The 24,656-nt window shown below is 37.1% G+C and overlaps 1 protein-coding gene across 1 annotated transcript in view; it reads right to left on the bottom strand.

Moving 5' to 3' along the window:
- ghrhra (growth hormone releasing hormone receptor a) overlaps positions 1 to 24,656 on the bottom strand; it is a 103,753-nt gene that overhangs the window by 54,951 nt on the left and 24,146 nt on the right. The window contains exon 3 of the mRNA XM_030159384.1: positions 11,380 to 11,487. Coding sequence (XP_030015244.1) covers positions 11,380 to 11,487 — 108 coding nt within the window. The remainder of the gene's footprint in view (positions 1 to 11,379; positions 11,488 to 24,656) is intronic.

The raw sequence follows: 24,656 nt of genomic DNA, 5'->3' as shown, positions 1-24,656 counted from the left end.
TACTAAATTGGGTTTATAGACTGCCAGTGACCCAGAATAGATCTCATTACATTTTGGGAACAATAGGTCAAAGTTAAAAATTTTTATGATTTTTTTTTTTTTTTTTTTTTTTTTCCATTTACTTATAATGAGTGAAATTTCAAATGTCTGTAACAGCAAAACTATTACTTGAATTCATACTAAATTGGGTTTATAGATTGCCAGTGACCCAGAATAGATCTCATTATATTTTGGGAACAGTAGGTCAATGTTAAAAATTTTTGTGAATTTTTAAATCTTTTTTTTTTTTTTTTTCCATTTACTTACAGGTTGTTAACACTCCAGCAGCAAAACTATTGCATGAATTTATACCACATTGGGTTTATAGATTGCCAGTTACCCAGAATAGATCTCATTACATTTTGGGAACAATAGGTCAAAGTTAAAATTTTTTATGAATTTTTTTTTTTTTTTTTCCATTTACTTATAATGGGTGAAATTTCAAATGTCTGTAGCAGCAAAACTATTAGTTGAATTCATACCAAATTGGGTTTATAGATTGCCAGTGACCCAGAATAGATGCAATTACATTTTGGGAACAGTAGGTCGAAGTTAAAATTTTTTGTGAATTTTTAAAATCTTTTTTTTTTTTTTTTTTTTTTTTTTTTTTTTTGCCATTTCCTTATAATGGGCGAAATTTCACATGACTGTAGCAGCAAAACTATTAGTTGAATTCATACCAAATTGGGTTTATAGATTGCCAGTGACCCAGAATAGAGGCCATTACATTTTGGGAACAGTCGGTCAAAGTTAGTATTTTTTGTGAATTTTTTAATTATTTTTTTTTCCCCTTTACTTATAAGGGGTGAAATTTCACTTGACTGTAGCAGCAAAACTGTTGGTTGAATTCATACCAAATTGGGTTTATAGATAACCAGTGACCCAAAATACATGTCATTACATTTTGGGAAAGGTAGGTCAAAGTAAAAAATATGTTTGTGATTTTATAAAAATCTTCCCATTTCCTTATAAAGGGTGAAATACGTGTGAGGGGTGGGGTTTGTTGTGCCTGCCACCACTTGTTTATTCTTTCTTTATTCACCTGAAACCAACTGCACATAAGCAGTATGTGACAGTCACACAGCTTTGGAGTCATTTCATTGTGACCCGCTGTTATATTGATTATATAACATAAGATACAACCAAGAATGAAATGTATAAAATTAACCTCTCCTGTGTGGAATGATTGATTTCTGGACTTCATTAGATAATCATAAATAAATAAATAAATAAATAAACTAACATATTGGTGTCAGTAATCATGCAGAATCACATAATAATGCATCAAATTCAACCCCTACATTGAGACCAACTATATTTAGCCTTTCATATTTCTGTATACATGTCAGTTTTCCTTTAAACAGTGAATTATCTCATATTTACTACATTGTTGAAAGGTTTCCACATACATTTAACTGTAGCTGTTAACATCACACGGAGTTGCTTCCTGTCTTGCTTTTGAAATATGTTTTCCTGATTTTTGTTTTGTTTTTTGTTTTTTTTATTAATGAACGTACCCAACAAAATGCTACACAACCATTACACTTCCTAATATAAGCTTCAGCCTTTTTTATTCCTTCATTACATAGTGAATTTGTGCATAAACAAGAAAATAACTCCAAGTTGTAAATAAAGTGAAATTAAATGTTCTGTCAATCTTTGATAAATCTGGATCGTTATTCACAGAATTCATGCATGAAAGGGTTTGAAAGTTCAACTAAGGCAAGAAAATTAAGTGTCATATTTATCACAATATATGTGATATACTGTTTTTCTTCCTTTCATACTTTTATATCATAATTTAAACACAAAATGTTTGTCTTGTCATTTTATTGAACTCAGATTACACTACTTTTATGTTTAGATAATAATAAAGGATAAGCACAAAAGCACAAAATTATGTTCTACAGGTGTGTTTTTATCATCCTACTTGTCTTTTATTGTCATTTATGTGACGGTCTTCTTCATACGTCTTATTTTTTTCTTGCTGCGTCCTTTAAACAATTTTTTTCACCTTGTTGGAACTCTTACATTTTTTTCCTGTTGCTGTGTTATTTGAAATATTTCTGTTTATTTAATCTTTTATGCTATTTTTCTGCACCTTGGGCATTGTTTGGTTGTGTCTTTTACAAATAATTGAATAGTACGGCATAAGAACTTTCTAGTTTCTTCATCTTTCACTCAGGACCAAAAATCCACCTTATCCATATACATAGATACAATGGCAATATTACTATTATTAGTAGCACTAGCAGAATGTTAACATACATTCTTCGCTGTATGTTTGTAATGAATGTGAATATTCTTTATAAATGCCACATGTGTCAAATGTGTCTTTGACTTTTGTACATTAATGCACAAGCAGCTTTTGTGTCACACACTTCACTAATGGTTTCATTCTGTTATAGATTCACATTTCTTGAAATAATTACTGCAGGTTCACTGGGGTCAAGAAATGCAGGAACAAAATGAGTCCAAACAGTTAAATTTCATACATTTCTAAAAAGGGCTCTGTGTTGATAAAGGTTGGTACAATCATTTTTATATTGTTATGACATTTCTCAGCAAAAGACACTGAACCCTATCCGGAACATCCATAGTTGAGAAATGCTATGGTGATTTTCATCTTCAGAGATGTCATATCACTGACAAATCCAGAAAAAATAGAATGGGGGGTGGGGGGGGTGGGGGTACAGGAGAATGGTGGGGAGCAAAATTAACAGTATAAATGCTCTGAATCAAATAAAACACTAAAAAATACTGATACTGAATACAATTTAACCTCATTAATGTGACCACTTTTGGAACCCAAGCAAAGAGTTGGCTTTAATAAGGTTGTCCTCAGTTACGGCACTGAATTCCATTGCATTCCAAATAATTTAAAATTAGAAACAACAGGATACAGTAGAGCTATAGGCCTATGTTTGATAACTGTGTGATTCACTCAATCACTGGCTGTATTCCATGGCCACTCAAAGATATTTAACCTTCAGTCCATACAGTTCTATAGTTCTGACTGTAGAGTAGTACAGTACCTTCTGTGGCTGCCCATTTGTTTTTCCTTTTTCTTTTCATGGAAGACATCTTAATACAAAATAATACACTAAGTTGTTGTAGTACAGGTGTTGAGGTGATGTGAGTAAAATTAAATCTCTTTTAATCTCATATTCCGTGCATTTCCATGACAACTTTTATTCCTGGTTTAAACTGATTAAAGGTTAGATCCTATTTCAGATGCCCATGTAAACACCTTATTCCAGTTGAAAAAGAATAGTTCGGATTAAATTTAAATCCGAATAAAGTCACTGGTTTAATCCCCTTTTTATTCCGAACTAAATTCTTCCTGGGACATGTAAACCCTTTATTCCTTCCATTCTGCACATGCTCGTTGCCTTGTCCTGTCGCGATGACGCACACATTCTGCGCTGGCAGAAGAATATGCACTGCAGTCTAGTCTTCCCAAACTGTTCCAGTGGGCTATTCTGATGGGATCTACCAGCCTGGAAAACCCTGAAGGAACAGTTCACCACCTGTTTTTTTATTATTTCATTCGTCATGCACTAATGAGTTCGATAAGTGGGCAAATCAGTTTGCACTGCAGTGCACCGATTGCCTTGTTCTCACAGCCCTTCCGTTAGCTTAGCTTAGCCTAGCTTAGCATAATCACTTCATTCCTATGGTCAGACGTAGCCAGGCTTTTATAGGTGATCTGTAGTATTTTATGAGTGATTTGTGAAATTCAATTCTCTCTAATCATTCCTTTAGTCCGCTGGGGTCAATATGATCACAAACTGAGGTTCAAATCATGGCCATGTGAGTTATTGCACTAATAAAATCTTGGGAAATAAAAACTAATGCAAAGCTAAAACGGTAAAGGAAGGGCTGAGAGAACAAGGCAACGTTAGCACTGCAGTGCAAACCCTTTTGCTCACTTATCTACCCCATTAACACCTCATGTAAACCTTTATTCAAGTTTAACATTTCCATATAAACAGAAGAGAAAATACTTTAGTTCCGAATTAATTTCATCTGGAAAAATAAATCGGATTTAAAAAACATCATGTAACCGTACCCATTGAAGCCAATGATCTTTACTCTGTCACATATTTCCTTTTCCCATTATAAGAGCTTTCTCGTCTTCTAAATCGGATGGTGTGATGGTGTTGTGAAGAGAAGCTGTCATTCTTGTGCACTTGAGTACATTAGGACTGATATTTCCTGTCTTGGATCATTTCTCTCCTTATTAGTGCGTTGAAACAGAAAGTGTGACACTTGTCTGTGGTTACGTACTGATGTTCATTAGTGGTTAGCATCCATTTGGAAATATCAGGTGTTCCTGTCCCTGCACTGGCATTCTCTGGAGAACAAGGAGGTAAGTACAGAAGTATTGAAACAAATAAAGCGTTGACAGGGCACTCAGCCATTAGCTGGAGGCAGCATAGTAAAAGCCAGCTCAATGAGCAAAGACCGTGGTCTGTTTGACTCATCTGCAATTTGGAACCTATAATGAGTGATCATTTTCATCTAGGTAAAGAGGAAAGAACATTATACCCTAATGATCATGACCTTACATTCTATTGATCCTTTCCTAATGACAGTACTATAAGGACAATGGCAAACTAACACCTCACAACCAGTCAGGAGAAAAAGAAAGTTTTATCTCCAGGAAATACATGGTTTTACACATCAAGACTTGGTGAAAAATTCTGTCCTTACCAGGTTTTAAAATTCCAAGTCTAATGTCAAATGGAAAAGAACATAGAATAGATTTCACTATGAAATTATTTAACAAAAGTGAAGTCAAAATGGAGAAGCAGTGCATGAAAAAACTAAACAGAAGTCCACTCATAGTTCAGGTGCTTGTAGAACCACCTTTAGCAACAACAATATGAAGATACTGGCCCTTTCTCAATACACATTCTTGTCTGTTCTTACGTTCTCGCGATCTCGTGAAACATCTTCAGTCTGGCCCAAGGACTGTTCCATTTCAAAGTTCATACAATCCAAGAACGCATGGATGTTGTTTTTGTCTGCCAGCTTAAACCAAGGATGCACTATTTGGTGACTCGTGTAGACTTGGCTGAGAAATAATTCCCAAGATGCACTTTGTGCTACTCTCACATGCAACAGCAGCTTCTGTGATAACTTGATTCATAAATGTTTTATTGAGTAGATGACTATCATGAGATGATGTGATACAATGTTGGAACACACGCGAGAGACAGAATAGTGAGAAAAAACATCTTTATTATCAAGACATGGGATTCAGCAAAATTAGTTCTAGTTTGAAAACATGTGTAAGTAGTTGTACAAATCAAGGTTATAATAGTTTTGGATTTTTCATTATAGTTTAATTTTATTTAGTTTTGACTTTTTTTTCTCTAATTCATTCAGTTTTAATTAGTTTTTAGAGCAGGTTTGCTAGTTTTATTAGTTTTCATTATTTTGTAAATGCTTAGTTTAAGTTTCTTTATATCTTTTCTCTTCTTCGTCGTCGTATTCAAATAAATCCCAGACAGGACTCTGCTGCTTTCTCCCAACTTTAGTCTCCATGTTTCCAGGTAGAGTGGGGACCAGAAGACGACTAAACGACAAGTGACAAGAAGTGACGGACCGTTAAATATCATATGGTGCCACTAGCTAAAATTACTTGAGGGAAATAAATTGATTTTATATCAATCCAACATTGACAAAGATGAAAACGAAGGAAATTTTATCCAGAATTTTTATCCATTTTAGTTTTGTAAACACACAATACAGTTACAGCTAGTTATCGTTTTTTTCTTTTAATTTTAGTTTTTATTTCAGTTAACAAAAATGTTTTTACAATTCTAGTTTTCGTCATTTCGTTAGTTTTCATCAACGATAATAACCTTGGTACAAATGTCAAATTGAGTGACATTGTGGTGATTTAAAGGAAATACCTGAGGGAGCTGATGGCAGAAATACAGCAGAGACACTCAGCCGTTCAATTACACAGAGACTTGCGTTCTTAGGAAGTCCATTCTCAGGAACCATTCTTACCAAGACTGTAATCACCAAATTCACAAGACCGTACTTGCAAACTTGACATTGAGAAACAGCCATTGTTTTCTGTTTGACTTTATTAATCTCCTCACATTGTTGTGGAGTTTTGGTCCATTCTTTCTTACAACATTGTTTCAGTTCATTGAGGTTTGTCGTCATTGGTTTGTCCACAGCCCACCACATCATTTCAGTCAGAACGAGGTCCGGATTTTTTTTTTTTTTTCTTTTTAGCCATTTTGTTGTACATTTTATAGTGTGTTTCAGATCATTGTCCTGTTGCATGACCCCAATTCCAGCTAAGCTTTAGGTGTCAGACAGATGGCGTCACACTTGACTCTAGAAAACACTGGTCTACAGGGGACATCATGGTCAACTCAATGACTGAAAGGTTCCCTGGTTCTACACTTGCAAAAACAAGCCCAGTTCGTCACCCCTTCACCTCTGTGCTTAACAGTCAGTATGAGGTGTTGGTGCTGATATGCCGTGTTCGGTTTATGTTGAATGCGGGACCATGCGTCATGGTCAAACATCGTCACTTTGGTCTCATCGATTCAAAGGACGTTTTTGGACAAGTAATGTGATTTGTTCATATACAGTTGTGCAAACCTAAGCTGTGCTGTCATGTTTTTGTTAGAGAGAAGAGGCTTTTTTTTCTGACAACCTGTCCGAACAAGATTAAAAAAGGGGTGCCAGGCGCAAGGTTTTAATAGTTTTGGATTTTTCATTATAGTTTAGTTTTATTTAGTTTTGACTTTTTTGTCTCTAATTCAGTGAGTTTTAATTAGTTTTTAGAGCAGGTTTGCTAGTTTTTATTAGTTTTCGTTATTTTCTAAATGCTTAGTTTTAGTTTCTTCATATTTTTTTTTATCTTCTTCACCGTCGTATAGGACTGCTGCTTTAGTCGCCATGTTTCCAGGTAGAGTGGGGACCAGAAGACGACTCTAAACCATAAGTGACGAGAAGTGACAGACCGTTAAATATCATATGGCGCCGCTAGCTAAAATTGCTTGAGGGAAATAAATCGATTTCATATCAATCTGACATTGACAAAGATGAAAACGGAGGGAATTTTATCTATAATTTTTATGAGTTTTAGTTAGTTTTGTAAACACACAATACAGTTTCAGTTAGCTATCATTTTTTCTTTTTAATTATAGTTTTTATTTATTTCAGTTAACAAAAATGTTTTTACAGTTCTAGTTTTCGTCATTTCGTTAGTTTTCATTAACAATAATAACCTTGGCCAGGCACAACAAACCCAGATATTTCACCCTTTATAAGTAAATGGGAAGATTTTAAAAATTCATAACAAATTTGAACTTTGACCGACTGTTCCTAAAATGTAATGAGATCCATTCTGGGTCACTGGCAGTCTATAAAGTCAGTTTGGTGTGATTTCAACCAATAGTTTTGCTGTTACAGATATGTGAAATTTTGACCATTATAAGTAAATGCGGGAATAAGAAGATGTTAAAAATTCATTAAAAAATTTTAACTTTGACCTACTTTTCCCAAAATATCATGAGATCTATTCTGGGTCACTGGCAATCTATAAATCAAATGTGGTATGAATTCAACAAATAATTGTGCTGCTACAAACATTTGAAATTTCACCCATTATAAGTAAATGGGGAAAACATTTTTTTGAAAAATTCATAAGAAATTGTAACTTTGACCTACTGTTCCCAAAATATAATGAGATCTATTCTGGGTCACTAATAATCTATAAACCCAATTTGGTATGAATTCAACCAATAGTTTTGCTGCTAGAGTGTTAACAAACAACCAGCCAAACAAAGAAACAAACCAAACCAAAAACAATGTCCCTTGCCTCCCCTTCAGGGGGTGGGGTAATAAGCCAAACTTGCACATACTTTTTCTAATTTTACTGTCATCGACTTGAACATTTAACATGCTAACTGAGGCCTGTGAAGTCTGGGATGTAGCTCTTGGCTTTTATTCATTTCTCTGAGCATTACACAGTCTGACCTTGGGGTGAATTTGCTGGGACATCCACTTCTGGGAAGACTGGCGACTGTCTTAAATGTTTTCACTTGTGAATAATATTTCTGACTTTGGAATGATGGACTTCAAATTGTTTGGAAATAGCCTTTGAACCCTTCCCAGATTGATGTGCAGCAAAAAAAATTGCTTGTCTGCGCTCATTGCTAATGACTTTCCCGCTTCTCTATTTTGGCTTCATTTTTGTTAAATAAATAATGACACAGTGGAATTGGTTGTATGTTGTTTTACCCTTGAGGTTAAATGTACATAATTTTAGAATCTGGTGGGGGACAGATGTTTTTTTTTTTTTTTTTTATTACGTCACAATATGTAAACCCATAGGATCCAAAGAGGGTATGTGTTCTTTTTCTTATGACTGTACATTAACTTTATAATGTCTGTCTTTGAACTGAAACATATACATCCCCAGACTTCAAAAATGTAGATTCTCTCCTCATTTACCAATTTAAAAGATAAAAACATGAATTATGTAACACTTAAATATTCACATAGAAGTTACTTGTTAATGAGTGTATATGAATAAATATCAAGTAGTATATTTTATACTATGTAACTAGTACAAACATAGTGCATAGTAAACTTCTGCTACATTAAACAACAACAAGTAAAGGTGTTCACTACCTCTATATCTGAAAGTATTGAATTTATTATATTATTTCTGCAACCACTTACATCCTCTTTGTAGTCTCATTGGTGACAGAAAATCCTGCTTCATAACTCAGGCCAAGGAGACATGATTTTGCATCGTTTCTCCTGCCAGAGATCTCCCCGGGCATATATAAACCTTGCCAACAAACATAAATGAATAATTCATACTGACCTCTTTCATCAGAGAGGCTCTAACTTGCATTAGCACAGCAGATTATCCAGAAAAGGTAATTATACTTAGCAAAGTGCACAGGCAGAAAATAGGATTCCTAATACTATGTATTTCACTCATGTACGATTTTATTACTCCTGACTCTCAATGAGATGTTCTGGCTACCTGCCCAGAGACTGCAGATGGAAATTAGTGACTGTCACGTTAAATCTGGTACAATGCATCTCTTCTTGAATTGGAAAGTAACATCCATATGCCTGGGTCCCTGACAGATAAATAATCTGGAAAGATGATTATAGTGTACCTGCGCTGGTCATGCTTTCAACATTAATTGTGATTTGTGAATTACTTGTTAGCAAGAGAGGCGCCAATTCAGTCAAAAAAAATGCACCACACTGGACCTTTTTATTATGTGAATTATGCACCAGGGCAGAACCTATGGGGAGCAGCCACTACTGGCTGAAAGTGACATACCATTGTTGTTTTCAGGTGATCAAGTGTGAGTAAACATGCAGCAGTCAGTGAGCGAGGTTGAATGAAAAGCACATGTTCGTGCTTGTTGTTTGTGTAGCTGTAAGTTTTGCCGTCATAGGGACACGACCCAGCATCAGCTGATAACGTGTGATCTTAGACTAGTGTCTACTGCACGGGGTCAGCAACCAGTCTATCACAGCCCAGGTAATCGGATAATACAACATTACTGCAGAACTACCAGTGCAGGAACAGCCTGTGAAGAAGGAAGTATGTCTCTGACCATGTCTGACTGATGGAGCACTGACTTAGTACTCTCCTGTACTTGACAACGGGCTATACCTTAAGTCACCTGATGGAACCGCTAGTATTATATGTGATCTTTTGAAATAGCTAGCAATGAAAATTCACTACAGGTACCCTTTAAGTCAGTGTTTCCCAACCAGTGTGCCGCCAGTGAGAACTCATCAGGTGTACCATGGAAAATGATCCAGTTTCACCTGATTGGTACTCTAAGCGAGCAGCGTGATATAGATATAGATACATACGACTGCACGTGTAACGGACTTAAGGTATATAGTGTAGGATTCCACTTGCCATCGCAGACCTTTGTTGTGTTAATTACAATTTTATTTTGGGGACATGAACACCACTCCCCTGCAAACTGGGGTCGTGCACCCCAGGAGATAGCAGCAGTTGTGCTGTCCTTTTCTCCTGGTGAGTACGTGCATGTTGGTCCTGTCTTTATTTTACATTTTTTTATTTTCTTTATGTCATATTTGAATGAGTGTTATGTGCCGTTGTGTTAGTGTCATGATTGGCTTTCTGTGGGTTGAGTATGTTTTTTTTTTTTTTAATTGCAATGTTCTTTATGTATGTTCGTGGTATGATTGCGGAGTTAGCTAACTGTGATTTATTTATTTATTTATTTATTGCCTCATAAGACGGACTGCATGATTTTCATGTGACATATCGTTTTTGTGTGTGCCAGATTAAACAGAAAAGGAAGGGGGAAAAAAATTGTGTGGAAAGTCTTTCACAACGTATATGTACAGCCGCTACACACGCACCAGTGATCCACTACAACAGTCTCCTGTTTCCCTTTGCAAAATAAAAATGACAGTGAACTGGCCCTGATGCAGTGCGTTCTGTTGATAAAGCCCCCTTCATATTTAGATTCAGAAAACTTTATTTATCCCATACGGGCAATTCATTTGCATCTTACCACAGACATCAGCCCACATCCAAAGTACAATGTGACGAACATAAATAAATCAGTGCATAAATACAGGATTATTGAAAGCAACTACGAATAAATGCATTTAAATAATCAACAATAGATAATCAATAAATACCAATGCAGACTAAAAGAGCCTATTGGTTTCACTAATAGGGTCTCACTAGTGATGCGCAGATTAGCTGGTTACCTGCGAACCCTAGGTATCAGGTTGGAGTGGGGGAGATATGCCTCCTATACTATTATACGACGGACCTCAATCCGTAAGTCAGGGGGTCCATCTGAGGGGTCGCTGACACACCCCTCTTAGCTTTCTTGTTCCAAACACCCTGCAACAATGTTGCCCCTGCACCCCCAATGCTCCCCCACCCCCACCCCGAGAGAGTGTGCGGTGACTGCTGCCAAGGAGTTCTCCAACAAAGCTATTTCAGTTCTGCTCCCTTTCTCCACAGTCTATCTATGCGTGGTGGGCTTTTCAAGCATCACCGTTATAAAGACGAAAAAAGAGAGACTCAGAGCTATTGAAGAAGATTTGTGTGTGTCTTTCTTCATTTCCTGCAAGAATACCAGCTTTGTGTTCAACTAAACAGGCCCAGGTTTTACACTGAGTAAGTAAATTGAGACTAGATTTGCATTATATTTCAATAAATATAGTTTTTGGGACATTTTTGTTTGGTGGTGTGCCTTGTGATTTTTCTAATGTAAAATATGTGCCATGCCTCAAAAAAGTTGGGAAACACTGCTTTAAGTTATAACTGACCTTGATTGCTGGAGAAATGCTGGAAAACTTCAGAGCAGGATAAGTTGACCACCTGCCCGACTTCAGCTCTTCGCCAACATCCGATATCATCCCACTCAGTTTTACATCCTGCAAACACAAACAAGGAGCAAAACTCAAACACCTGGTAACTGCTACAAGACTTACAGTACTTTATATATTTTTACATCAAAAGTAACACAAAACATCCACTTTGAGGCTTGAGTAAAATTACTTTACTTAAATCTTCTTTGTGAGGATATTACATTTTTGGTCACATTTCTGCATCCACAGACCAGTGATGGGCCATTCCCTTATATTGTTAAATATATTTATGTGTTTTCCTCTAGGCAGCTCAACCCAGTCATAGCAGGTGAAAAGGTAAAGGGGAATGTTTGCATGAAAAATTGACATAAATGCATATTTTGATTTATTCTTTGCATAATCTTGAAGGGTTTGTCATCTTTTATTCCCCACTGTAATGGAATTCATCCATTTTTTGAACTACATGTGAAGGATTTTTTCTTATATTATTAAGAAGAAGCAATGTTTTTGCTGAAAATATACCCAAATGATTCAAGCATACGGTAAAAAAGAGCATGTTTACTCCCAATAGCCAGTTCATGCCCCACATAAGCAGCTTAAGCAGGTTTTTCCCTGTATTATTTGTAAAAGCAACATTATTGTGCTGCTCTAAAAATAGCCAAATATTACAGTTTTGAAAAGTGCATTTGATACCTGTGTGCCAGTTGGGTTTTTTAACTTTCTGACGGCGTTCTTGTAAACTGAACAATGTCCTCAACTTCTGCAAACAGAGGGATTTCTCAGAGGACAGTATGCTTCATGTTGTCGCCTGCTTCACAGCTTCAGCCACATCAGGTTTCCATCAGTGCAAACACCATCTACACCAAATTAAACTGTATACTGGTGACCCAATTATCCAGTCACAAAAAGAAAATTCCTATTAATCCTGACTAATAGGCTGTCAGATTCTCTCCGCACAACTAGACTTGTCTTGTCATGTTTCCGTAAATGAACTGTGGTGAAAGCTTTTGTGTAACATCACACCTGCCAGGTTCTTCCATCCACTGTCCTATAATATCTATAGATAGAATATGATCACAAACAGACATATGTCCACTGAAACCCAATGACGGTGTATTGTGTCGGGGGCAACATCAGACTAGTTCAGTCCCTGTTTGCTGAACCAGTGAGGAATAAAAAACAACCAATGCAAAAAGTGTTTCATTTATCCCCACGGCTTAAGTGAGAACCAAAGAAATGTCAAACACATTTTCTACAGGAAGTCTCTGCTGTGAAGAAAAAAAAAAAAAAAATTATTCTCCCCGGGCACTTTAAGTTTCGAGGAACGTAAAAATGTTTCAAGCAGCCTAGAGCAATTGCAGACTAGAGCATAAACACAGTCTGTCTGCAGTAAAATTAGGGCTCTAACTCTTCACTGAGGCTGAAGCCGCCACGTATTAAAATGTGTTTATTCATCCAAACAGGTCCTTTGTATTAATTGGCTTGTAGCGGAAAGAACAATGTAAATGATCCAAACATGGCAACAACAGACAATAACCACTAATGTCACATGCTATTCCAGACCTAAATTTGATTGAGTGGTTGTGACTCATCTTTTTTTTTTTTTTTTTTTTTTTTGGGGGGGGGGGGGGGGGGGGGGCAATTTAGTTTTCAAGAAATGTATTACAAAAAGAAAAAGCTGCTTAAGAGATTACAGATATGTAAGCATCCAGTTCAGGCTGTTATCCTCACAGGAAAGACAATCGTACTGAAGTTTTTGAAGTAAATGATTCGCGGTGACGTTCATAGGCATGGATTTTAAAAGGAGGAGACTTTTATATGGATTTATCGTTAAAAGCACAGGCACAGTTGCAGGTACCAGGCTTTTATTTGAAGGCCTGTATTAGAATCAGCCCTTTGTTTCTAATTTCCTCTGTTTATTTAATACAGTCTCCTTTAATACCAAACCTTATTTTGATCCACTCCCTTTGCAATGTTCTGCTTTTCTACAAAAAGAAGACTTCCATTATCCCTTTAAAAACCCTCTACTGTTTCTGTAGATAGACTCGTTTACTGTGTAAACATTGTCCAGTGGCTGATACAGAAAAACTGGAAGGGGGGAGGGGGGTGTTATATATACATACATATGTGATATCCTTCTCTGAATTGTCATATTCCATCTCAGCAGGACTGCTTGCTTTGTTTACAGAACATACTGTGCATTACGGTCATATTTCACAACACAGTATACACTTTAATCTTAATGAACCCTGAAGCTTAGACGTGAATGTCCCATTCCCAGAAGTACCAAGACAATCAGATAGCAAATTGGTCAAATTAGGCCAACAGAGATTTAGCTCCATAGGTAACACTTCAGACTGCAGTGTGTAAGACTGGGGTTTGATTCTCGTTCAAAGCATAAATGTTTTCTGCAGATTTTCAAATGGGGGTGGGGGTGGGGGTGACACCGAAGGCACTGGTAGGTAAATCCAGCATTGTTGTCTTCTGGTAGCATTTGTGAGTTTCTACAAATAACAGTTTTGCTGAAAATGTGACAACAAATACAGGGGTTGGACAAAATAATGGAAACACCTTCACCTCAAGATGATAATGCCCCAATCCATACAGCTAGAATTGTTAAAGAATGGCATGAGGAACATTCTAATGAAGTTGAGCATCTCATATGGCCGGCACAGTCCCCAGACCTCAACATTATTGAGCATTTATGGTCAGTTTTAGAGATTCAAGTAAGACGTCGATTTCCACCGCCATCGTCTCTAAAAGAGTTGGAGGGTATTCTAACTGAAGAATGGCTTCAAATTCCTTTGGAAACAATTCACAAGTTGTATGAATCAATACCTCGGAGAATTGAGGCTGTAATTGCTGCAAAAGGCGGACCTACACCATATTAAATTATATTTTGTTGATTTTTTAAGGTGTTTCCATTATTTTGTCCAACCCCTGTACCTGTAGTGACCGAAAGTAACACTTCAGATGAGACAACAAAGTTATGAGAATAGCTGGATTATACTGTTGAATGTATTAGATTACATTTGTAGGAGTGGCAACACATTATATGATTGGCATCAGAAATGTATTTGAGTTAGTGAGTTATATCAGCAGTTCTTACTCTGGAAGTTTTCAACGCAGTTTCCAACTACATAAGGAGCTGCAAGTTCAATCTCTTTAAATATGTTACTTATTAGCATAAAACTAATAAGAATGACCTGCGTAGATACTTTTTGCTGTGTGCTTTGGACATTTTTATGGTTGTTTAGGTAGAGAAAAATATATATTTGAATATAATACAGAATATCTGAAGGAACAGTGTATTTCATCACCTGCTTCAGTTTGTGTTTTTCCTTTTCATTAACCAAGATATTTCCACCATGAACGACAAGAACTGATGGTAAGTAAATTCACCAAAATATACAAAAAGTTTTGATTTTTGCTCAAAATTTCCTGGGTTGGACTCCCAAAAAAAGCCCCCAGCAGATGGTGTCAGAATACATTTTTGTGAAATTCTTGCAAAGGAAAATGACAGCATGTGAGATTATTGCTATTATATAACATTTTGGGTGGATAGATGATAAAGCAAGCTGGAGAGCTGTAAAAACTATGAGTAGCATGAACATGTAGTGATTACCTATTTATAACATGTATGCATGATTTACATGGAAATTACAGCTCCAGCTTATTATGGGGTAATCACTAATTTAGACGGTCTTCAGTCGTAAGGAAAAATCAAAGAACATCAAGACCATCACTGTCACGTAGATAAAGGTGTAATCAGACTAAAATGCTGATGCGTTGGCTAAACAGAATCCCTTCCCCCTCATCTTCTTGGAGTGGGAATTGTCTGAGCTGACAATGATGCCCACATCATGCAGTGATTGGCCAAGGAGAGGTGAGAGAATAACAGGATTTACAATAAGATGTGCATGAAGTTGTTAGTTTAAAACTAACTGACACCCTTATTCATCCTGCAGTTGTCAAAATGTCAAACTGCCGCTGGCACTTGAAGTATCGAGACGTGAGGAGAGTCATTAAGACTGAATGCATGTGCCACTTTTCATGGCAGTGCATCAAACTGTTGTTGAGATATTGCATTCTGGACCAAAGTGATAGCCAACACTAAAGGCCCACATTGCTGTCCTTGGAGTCATGTTGCTAAAAATCCAGAAGGGTACTGCAGTAAGAGGACCATTTGTTTAGAGCAGTGGTTCCCAACCTTTATTGGCTCATGACCCCATTTTAACATCACAAATTTCTGGTGACCCCACACATTCAAAACAGAGACTTTTTTTTGCTAAAATTTATTATTTTTTGATCATGCAATAGTTTGCTTTACTATGTTGCAAATAAACAGACGACATTTAGTCTATATAATGTATATTATTAAGGACGGAGGCAGAAAAGCCAGGTGTAGATCACTGCACAAAGTGAGAATTTTATTTTCCTTGGTCAGGATATGTACAGTCAGTCCAGCTGTGATTTACAAGGCTGACAATTAATATTGAAAAAACAGTAACTCAAACTATGAATTATGAAAGAGCTGCAGCATCTGAAACTGACCATAATGAACATTTGACAGATAAACAGAACCACAGTGCTTCAGTTTCAGCTTCACAGTTTGTCATGTCTTTTATGTGTTGTGATTGTCTCTCTCAACTCACCATATATTTTCCATTAGTAAATTTTTTTTTGTTGTTGTTTTTTTTAATCAATTACTAGAAATTTCTGGCAACCCCATTTGAATTCCAGGTGACCCCATGTGGGGTCCTGACCCCAAGGTTGAAAAACACTGGTTTAGAGTGTAACTTCACCCCTGCTCAGAACCCAGGTCCACCTACTGCATCATTTTGAAAAGTGCTAAAACATTGACAATAGGCTCAGGAAAGGGGCAAGGATATGTGCAATAGTTCAGTGTTGTTCAGTGACATCCCAAGGCCAGAGAAAAACACTGAACGACCAAACCTTCTATAGCTCCATTCACACAGGACTAATGTAATGTGAGGACCTCTGCTAATTTAGACTTTTATTTATTTTATTATCTCAGTAACAATTATCTTTCCTAGGGTCCACACAAAAATAAGCAAGACATTCCAGCATTACTGATAACCAATAATAAAAAAAAACAAACAAAAAAAAAAAAACACACAAAGCGAATATTTAGTTCAAACACAAATTAACATCACAAAGACAAACAAAGCAAAATGTTGAATCATTGTATCATTTACCGTAACTAATAATAGGTTATCATCTAAATGTCTGCCTCTAGGGCTGAACAATATGTTAATATATTAATAAATTGAATAGATGAATTTTCCTTGCAGTTGGAGACCTTTCTTGCTCAGAGGAATAATGCAGCTTCTTTATTTGTGGTAATATGTTCATTTGGAATGTGTCATATTTGGCCTGCAGTTTTAGGTTAGAAAGGTAAGAATGAAATTGTGGGGAAAAAAAGCAGAATAAAAAGATTTGAATTTTTTATCACCTAACTTTAACAAAAAAGAACCTTCGTGGGGAACGTGTCTCTTCTGTTGCTGCCCCAAAGCTGTGGAACCAGTTGCCTTTAGATGTTAGACAGGCTCAGTCTCTGCCTGTATTTAAATCACGTCTAAAAACACACTTTTTCTCATTGGCTTTTAATCAATGAGTGAGACATTTTTTTAGATTTCCAGTGTTGTTTTTACCAGATTTTAATTTGTCTTTGTTTTTATGATGGTTGTATTTTGTTGTTCTTAGCCCGCTTTGAATCCTGTGTTATCACTGTTTTACTTATTTATTATCTTGTTTTATAACTTGTGTATGCCACTTTGGCCAGCTGAAAAGTTTTTAAAGTGCTTTATAAATGAAGTTGGTATGGTATGGTATGGTATGGTATGGTATGGTATGGTATGGTATGGTATGGTATGGTATGGTATGGGACGGTATGGGACGGTATGAGTATGGTATGGTAAGGGTGTGAGTATGGTATGGTATGAGTATGGTATGGTATGGTATGGTACGATATGAGTATGGTATGGTATGAGTATGGTACGGTATGGTATGTATGGTATGGTATGGTATGGTATGGTATGGTATGGTATGGTACGGTGCGGTATGAGTATGGTATGGTATGGTATGGTATGGTATGGTATGAGTATGGTATGGTATGGGTATGAGTATGGTATGGTATGGTACGGTATGAGTATGGTATGGTAAGGGTGTGAGTATGGTATGGTATGAGTATGGTATGGTATGGTATGGTACGGTGTGGTATGAGTATGGTATGGTATGGGTATGAGTATGGTATGGTATGAGTATGGTACGGTATGGTATGGTATGGTATGTATGGTATGGTATGGTATGGTATGGTACGGTGCGGTATGAGTATGGTATGGTATGGTATGGTATGGTATGGTACGGTATGGTATGAGTATGGTATGGTATGGGTATGAGTATGGTATGGTATGGTATGAGTATGGTATGGTACGGTACGGTATGGTATGGTATGGTACGGTATGAGTATGGTATGGTATGGTACGGTATGAGTATGGTATGGTACGGTACGGTATGAGCATGGTATGGTATGGTACGGTATGAGTATGGTATGGTATGGTATGGTATGGTACAGTACGGTACGGTATGAGTATGGTATGGTATGGTACGGTATGGTACGGTACGGTATGAGTATGGTATGGTATGGTATGGTACGGTATGAGTATGGTATGGTACAGTACGGTACGGTACGGTATGAGTATGGTACGGTACGGTACGGTACGGTATGAGTATGGTATGAGTATGGTACGGTATGGTATGGGTATGAGTATGGTATGGCATGGCATGGCATAGCATGGCATGGCATGGTATGGTATGGGTATGAGTATGAGTATGGCATGGCATGGCATGGCATGGCATGGCATGGCATGGTATGGGTATGGGTATGAGTATGAGTACGGTATGGTACGGTACTCTGTCAGTAAATGGGTCTCCATGCTGTGTTGTGAAATGAACTTCATAAATGTAAGCCAAAACACTTCATAAATCCAAGCACAACCTCTATTATTCTCAGCCAGGAAACAGGCAGAGTAAATGCACAGAAGGAGCATAAACTATGACACATCTGCACAGTACACTGCCTGGTCCTTCTGCCTCACAGTCAGGAGCTTGTGGGTTTCATTCCTGCTCTGGCCTGTCTGTGCTGAATGCTCTCTTTGCACCACACGCCATCAAAAACAAGTATAAGTAGGTGAATTCTCCTGTCAGTGCCATTGGTCGAGGTACTAATGAAGATCTGGAGTTGGTCCCTGAGCGCCTTCACTGGCAGCCGCTCCTCCTAATTTGCTAATTGCTAATGCTAATGCTAGGAGCTGTGTGTATTAGGATGGGTAAAATGCAGAGACCAAACTACCCTGTGGGGATAATAAATGGAGTTAACCTTTCATCACAGGGTTAATATTATCACACAACCTCAGTGTCATAACATGGTATGCAATTTGTGGAGGAATTTTTACTTTACTAATTATATACATGGTAGATTCACATAGGATTAGCCTCACAAGATGACCTCTGTAATTATGACAAATTACAGAGATCCACAGGTAATAGTAGTCTCATGCAAATAGTTTTCATTCATTTATTTTCATTAGTCCTCTGGAGGGTCACAGGGCTGCAGCCCATCCCAGCTACCAACTGGTGAAGGTGGGGTATACCAGTGACATGTCCCAGTTTATCACAGGGATGACAAGCAACCATTCACTCTCATGTGTGTTTTAGATTGACCAGTTAACCAGTTCAAATCTGTGTTTGGACAGTGGGAGTAAACTGGAGTACCTGAACCCATGGAGAACATGCAAACTCACAGAAACACAGAGAACTGGAGTCAAACCCAGAACCTTTTTGCTGTGAGGTGATAGTGCTAACCACTACACCAGTGTGCTGCAGATAACTTGCAAATGTGGTTACCCAGACCCCCCCGAAGAAGAGGCAAGGGGTATAGAGGGAATGCACATACGTCACTTCCCCCCTGGGCCACGCCCCTCTAAGTCAGACTGAGCAGCAAAAACAAACATGGCGGAGCACAGCAGTAACTACAGTGAGACCGGGAAAAATGTGGAATATAACATGAAAGTAAAGACAATTGGACTGGACATGGATCCATACAAGCTACCAAACAACAAGTGGTCTACGAACATTGATATGTGGCCGGAAATCACGTATCCTGACATTTATATGAACCTGATTTCAACGCCAGGAAAATCCACAATGCAAAGGCTGAAAGCATGCAAAAGATAAAGAGTTGTTTACATCCCCGTCATCATCTTTAATTAGAGGATTACAGCTGGTGAGTGCTTTCAATTCAACATACTATTGTTTTTGAGGTTTTCTGTCAGTGCAGACGTATTTTCTTGGCGGTGATTGCCAAGGTAAAGGCCCAGCAGTAGTGCTCACAGTTCACTACTGATTTACTGGAGTTGAACCCTTAGTACTGACCCAAGTGAGTGGATGATCTACTGGTACTGTGGAGATTTAAGTAGAGTTTACATCAAATACTGGATCCAACACAGCTACAACAGCTTTGTGCTAGAGTACCCCCTTATTTGGAAAACTAGGTTAGCCTCAGTTTAAGCTAGTTCACAAATCATGTAGAGCACAAGGTTCAGAATCACACAAATGAAGACAAAAACGTTTCAGTTATGAAATATAGAACTAAATGACAGATGCCAACATTAAGAGCTTTACTAAGAAGTAACGTTAGCCAAAACGATATGTAATTTAAGGTATGATTTTACGCAAGAACACAGTATAAATTAACATTACCTGACACGAAATGGTGACCACAAATCCAGGTTTCGTTGCCTGGATTCCAGTTATTTCTACGAATTGCAGCGATCCATCTGGTTCTTCTGTCTTTGGCTTTAGGTCGCCGCTAAAACGATAGCTCCGAGTGCTTTTTAAACCTATTTGTGCAATCAATGGCACACCAGCTCTTCCCCATTTTTTTAGATTGTTCTAAAGTTTTCGCAGTATTCAAGCCAAAGCCGCTACTCAACTCCCTCTTTCTGCCACTCAGTGGACGGAACCGCGGTGACTTCCACTAGTGGTGACGTCAACGTGCAAACCCTCTATTGTTTTTGGTTTGGTTTGTTTATTTCTTTGTTCGTTAACACTCTAGCGGTAAAACTATTGGTTGAATTCATACCAAATTGGGTTTATAGATTGCCAGTGACCCAGAATAGATTGGATTATATTTTGGGAAAAGTAGGTCACAGTTAAAATTTTTTATGAATTTTTAAATTCTTTTTTTTTTTTCCCATTTACTTATAATGGGCAAAATTACACATGTCTATAGCAGCAAAACTATTGGTTGAATTCATACTAAAGTGGGTTTATAGATTGCCAGTGACCCACAATAGATGTGGTGACATTGTGGGAAAAGAAAGTCAAAGCTCACATTTTTTATGAATTTTTTTATTTTTTAAATTTTTTTCTCCCATTTCAACTCACAGTCAATGAAAACTTTGAGATCATATTTTTCGACATCATTTTTATTTTGAAACCCTAAACTGGAATTTTTTCATATGAATCATTTGTTTAGGATATTGGCATACAGAAACAAAAATCTAAAGTTCAAGAATAATTTCAAAACAAAAAACGTAACAAAAGAAAATGACACCTGCCAAACACAAAGTCACGACAGTAGCGGTCCTCGTCGGCAGTTGTCACTCTCTCTCCCCCTGAACGTGGTCTATGGTCAAGAGAGCCTGTGGTGTTGTGGTGTTCAACCAGGTTTCTGATCGTGGGTTGGGAACAGCCCATACATACATAGGCCTGGCTATACCACTGGAGCTCAAAGCGGCCTCCACCATACCCAGTGCCCGGAGACGTTGTTCATGTGATAGACGTGGCATGATGCCGTTCACTGGACTAACAACGGAGGCCTTTTTTAGGCCTTTATATAGGCCTGCAAAACCAATCCTCAAATTGTGCAGATACCCACTGAGTATTGCTCAATGTGTATTTGGACCAACCCATGTGTAATGAACAACACAACAACTCATCATTATCTCAACTACCCGAGCACTAAGTCATCAATAAATCCACAATGAATAATTCCAACCCCCCTACAAGTAGAAATATGCAGACATTTCTACCTCAAAGTTTCTATTGACTGTAAGTATACTTATAATGGTCGAAATTTCAAATGTCTATAAAATCATCAATTTGGTTTCAATTTACTTCAAACTTGGCATATATATAGAGGCTATTGATATGATGACATCAGCACTTGCATACAGGGTGGGGAAGCAAAATTTACAATATTTTGAGGCAGGGATTGAAAGACAGTATGACCAATTAGTTTATTGAAAGTCATGAGAATTTATTTGCCACAAGAAAATGGACATAATAGAAAATGTTTTTATTCTATGTGTCCTCCTTCTTTCTCAATAACTGCCTTCACACGCTTCCTGAAACTTGCGCAAGTGTTCCTCAAATATTCGGGTGACAACTTCTCCCATTCTTCTTTAATAGTATCTTCCAGACTTTCTCGTAATAGTTTTGCTCATAGTCATTCTCTTCTTTCCATTATAAACAGTCTTTATGGACACTCCAACTATTTTTGAAATCTCCTTTGGTGTGACGAGTGCATTCAGCAAATCACACACTCTTTGACGTTTGCTTTCCTGATTACTCATATGGGCAAAAGTTTCTGAAAAGGTATGGATAATAGTGTTAGGTATGATTATGACATCAATATATGTTTGGTTTCAAAACAATTGACATAGTGCCTGCTGAGAAAAAACAACTAAATGTTCATTGTAAATTTTGCTTCCCCACCCTGTAGACATGATATCAGCTGGATCCATGCCAAAATAAGCTACAATACATGTGAGAGGTGTTTTTTTTTTGTGTGCCTGGCACCACTTGTTTTATTTTATTTATTAATATGTGATTTTTGTGCTAACATGCTAGTTCAGATTAACCCTTTATGGGGCAAGTGACTATTTTTAGTAATTTCTGCATGCATTACAAGACAGTGGCAGCAAAAGTTCTAGTGAGGACAGCGAGGCAACAATTTCAAGTCTGATGTGGTCTACCGGGTCTGTAAGGTCCACCTCTGCATGAACAGTGAGTGTACCTGCTTTGTTAGGTACCATGAAGTAATGGTACTAATGTACACTCTCACAAACAGAGGTACCAGCTTGTACTTAAAAGGGTACAAATGCTTGTCGCTGGGGGTGTATTTTTTTCAGAGACATTTCTGTACCCTTTTGAAATGGTCCATTTTTGTACCTTAAGTACTTTACATAGAAAGAAAACTCTCATATAGTTCATAATGTCATGATGTTTAAAGTTTGAACCGGTGGCCTAATTGAGAAAAAAAAACAAAAACGGCATAGGTAAGCTATGACATCAAGACATGGAGGTGTGAATGAAAACTTGATAAAACAGAGATTATGGCAATAATCAGAGGTTCTAATAAGCGAAATAAATTATTAGGCTACTATCATTGAGCTAATTGGGCTATTAAATTAAAACACAAATTATTATTAAATATAATATAGAGTAATTACAGTATGATATATAATAAATAATGCGCTAAGCCTAATGTTTGAACTATAATTAGTCCTACTGTTCAGTTCTCCTAGCCTATAGCCTATTCTCATGGTCTACACACAGTTTTTAATGCTGCAGGGTACCCTATAGTACACATTTGTACTTTACAGAACTTTGGAGCCTTTTTCATAGTCTAAAGGTGCAATTCTGGCCTCCTAAAGACCAATATTGTACTTTTGAGAGAACATTCTTAAAAAATGTACTTATAGGTACATAAATGTTCTGATCTCGTACCTCTGTTTTTGAGAGTGTAAGGAATGATGTTCAAAGGGATAATGCAGATGTGGACAGGTGTCTGGATTAGCACTTTTTGATATTTATTTCTTAGATTTTTTTTATTCTTTTTTTTTTTTTTTTGCCACTTACAGGTAAAGAAACCAAATATAGTAACTTCACTGACTATGATTCTTTATATAATAATAACAAAAATTTGAAACATTTTCACAAAAGTAATAAAGTTTTGTCATGTCCTTTAATAACACACTCAGGTTGAAATTTTGAATTTCAGAGTATTTCAATGAGTGACTAATAAAAGGTTAAAACTAACAAACAAACTGACTGAAGCTCCGTTCACTGTGAGCTAAAGTCATTGTTTTGTTAAAGGAGTTTGGGCTTCGTGGAAATTAATGTGTTTTCCCAGACTTCCCCTGAAGGTAGATGGGCTGAACATTTCTGATTAGAGGACATTAGCACCAGCACTTATGAGTTTCATCACGGAGAGTAGTTTGCAGCTTAGTACGCATGGTCCTCAGTGTGACAGTACCTTACACGTGTTATGCTTTAACTAATGAAAACATAATTTAAATAGGTTTTACTTGTGGTGTAATGCATGGTATTACACATGTGTCCTGTTCCGTGATTAGATGTCATTGAGACTTAATTAAAAACTGTATACCATCGACACTAGCATAATTTATCATAGTCTAAGGCAGAGCAGTGACCTACATGCAGCAATATGTCTGGGTAAAATTTACAATTTCTCTGGATGTCTTATTTCATTAGTACAAAGACAGTGTGTCTAATGAATTATCCACTCCTTCTACTCTGATTCCACAGCAAAAAAAGCATCCCACTTGAAACCTGCCAGGTGGTCTGATGAAAATGACATCACCTCCATCGTAACAGTGGGAAGCGATAGTAGGGCAAGGATGTGCAATTATTCACAGTAAACCTGGGAATTGAATGATTTACGTCACTGTTTCTGCTCTGTTGCTGTCAGGAAGATTATATTCTGACACCGAGTTTGCAGGAAGAGGCACTTTTGGATGTCGTGTCACAAAATCTCATGAGATGCTTTTTGCAGAGTGGCACAGTGAATGGAAAATGAGTCATAAAGCAGGTGTTTCTGGCACACACACCACACTCGAATGTGTGGAGGAATTTTAGGTATTTATTCTAGTTTTTGTTATTATTATTTTTCATTTCAAATGTTCATTTTACTTGTCCTGTTTCCTATTTTTCCCATGGTTATACAACAGCATTTAATTTTTGGTTTTTTCAGTGTGCTTTAAATATTTTAAGGCTGTGTGATTCTTCTTGTAATCCACCCTAAAATCAATCTGCTTCAGTCATTTTAGTTTGCATTCTCTTTCGGAACATTTCTAATAACATCTCCAAAAAACAGTATTCTATTTGTTTCTTATTCTCTTGTG

The sequence above is a fragment of the Sphaeramia orbicularis genome, chromosome 17 (genome assembly GCF_902148855.1).
Source record: "Sphaeramia orbicularis chromosome 17, fSphaOr1.1, whole genome shotgun sequence".
Classification (NCBI taxonomy): domain Eukaryota; kingdom Metazoa; phylum Chordata; class Actinopteri; order Kurtiformes; family Apogonidae; genus Sphaeramia; species Sphaeramia orbicularis.
The sequence above is the reverse complement of the archived record's forward strand: the minus strand, read 5'-3'. Positions and strand labels throughout refer to the sequence as shown.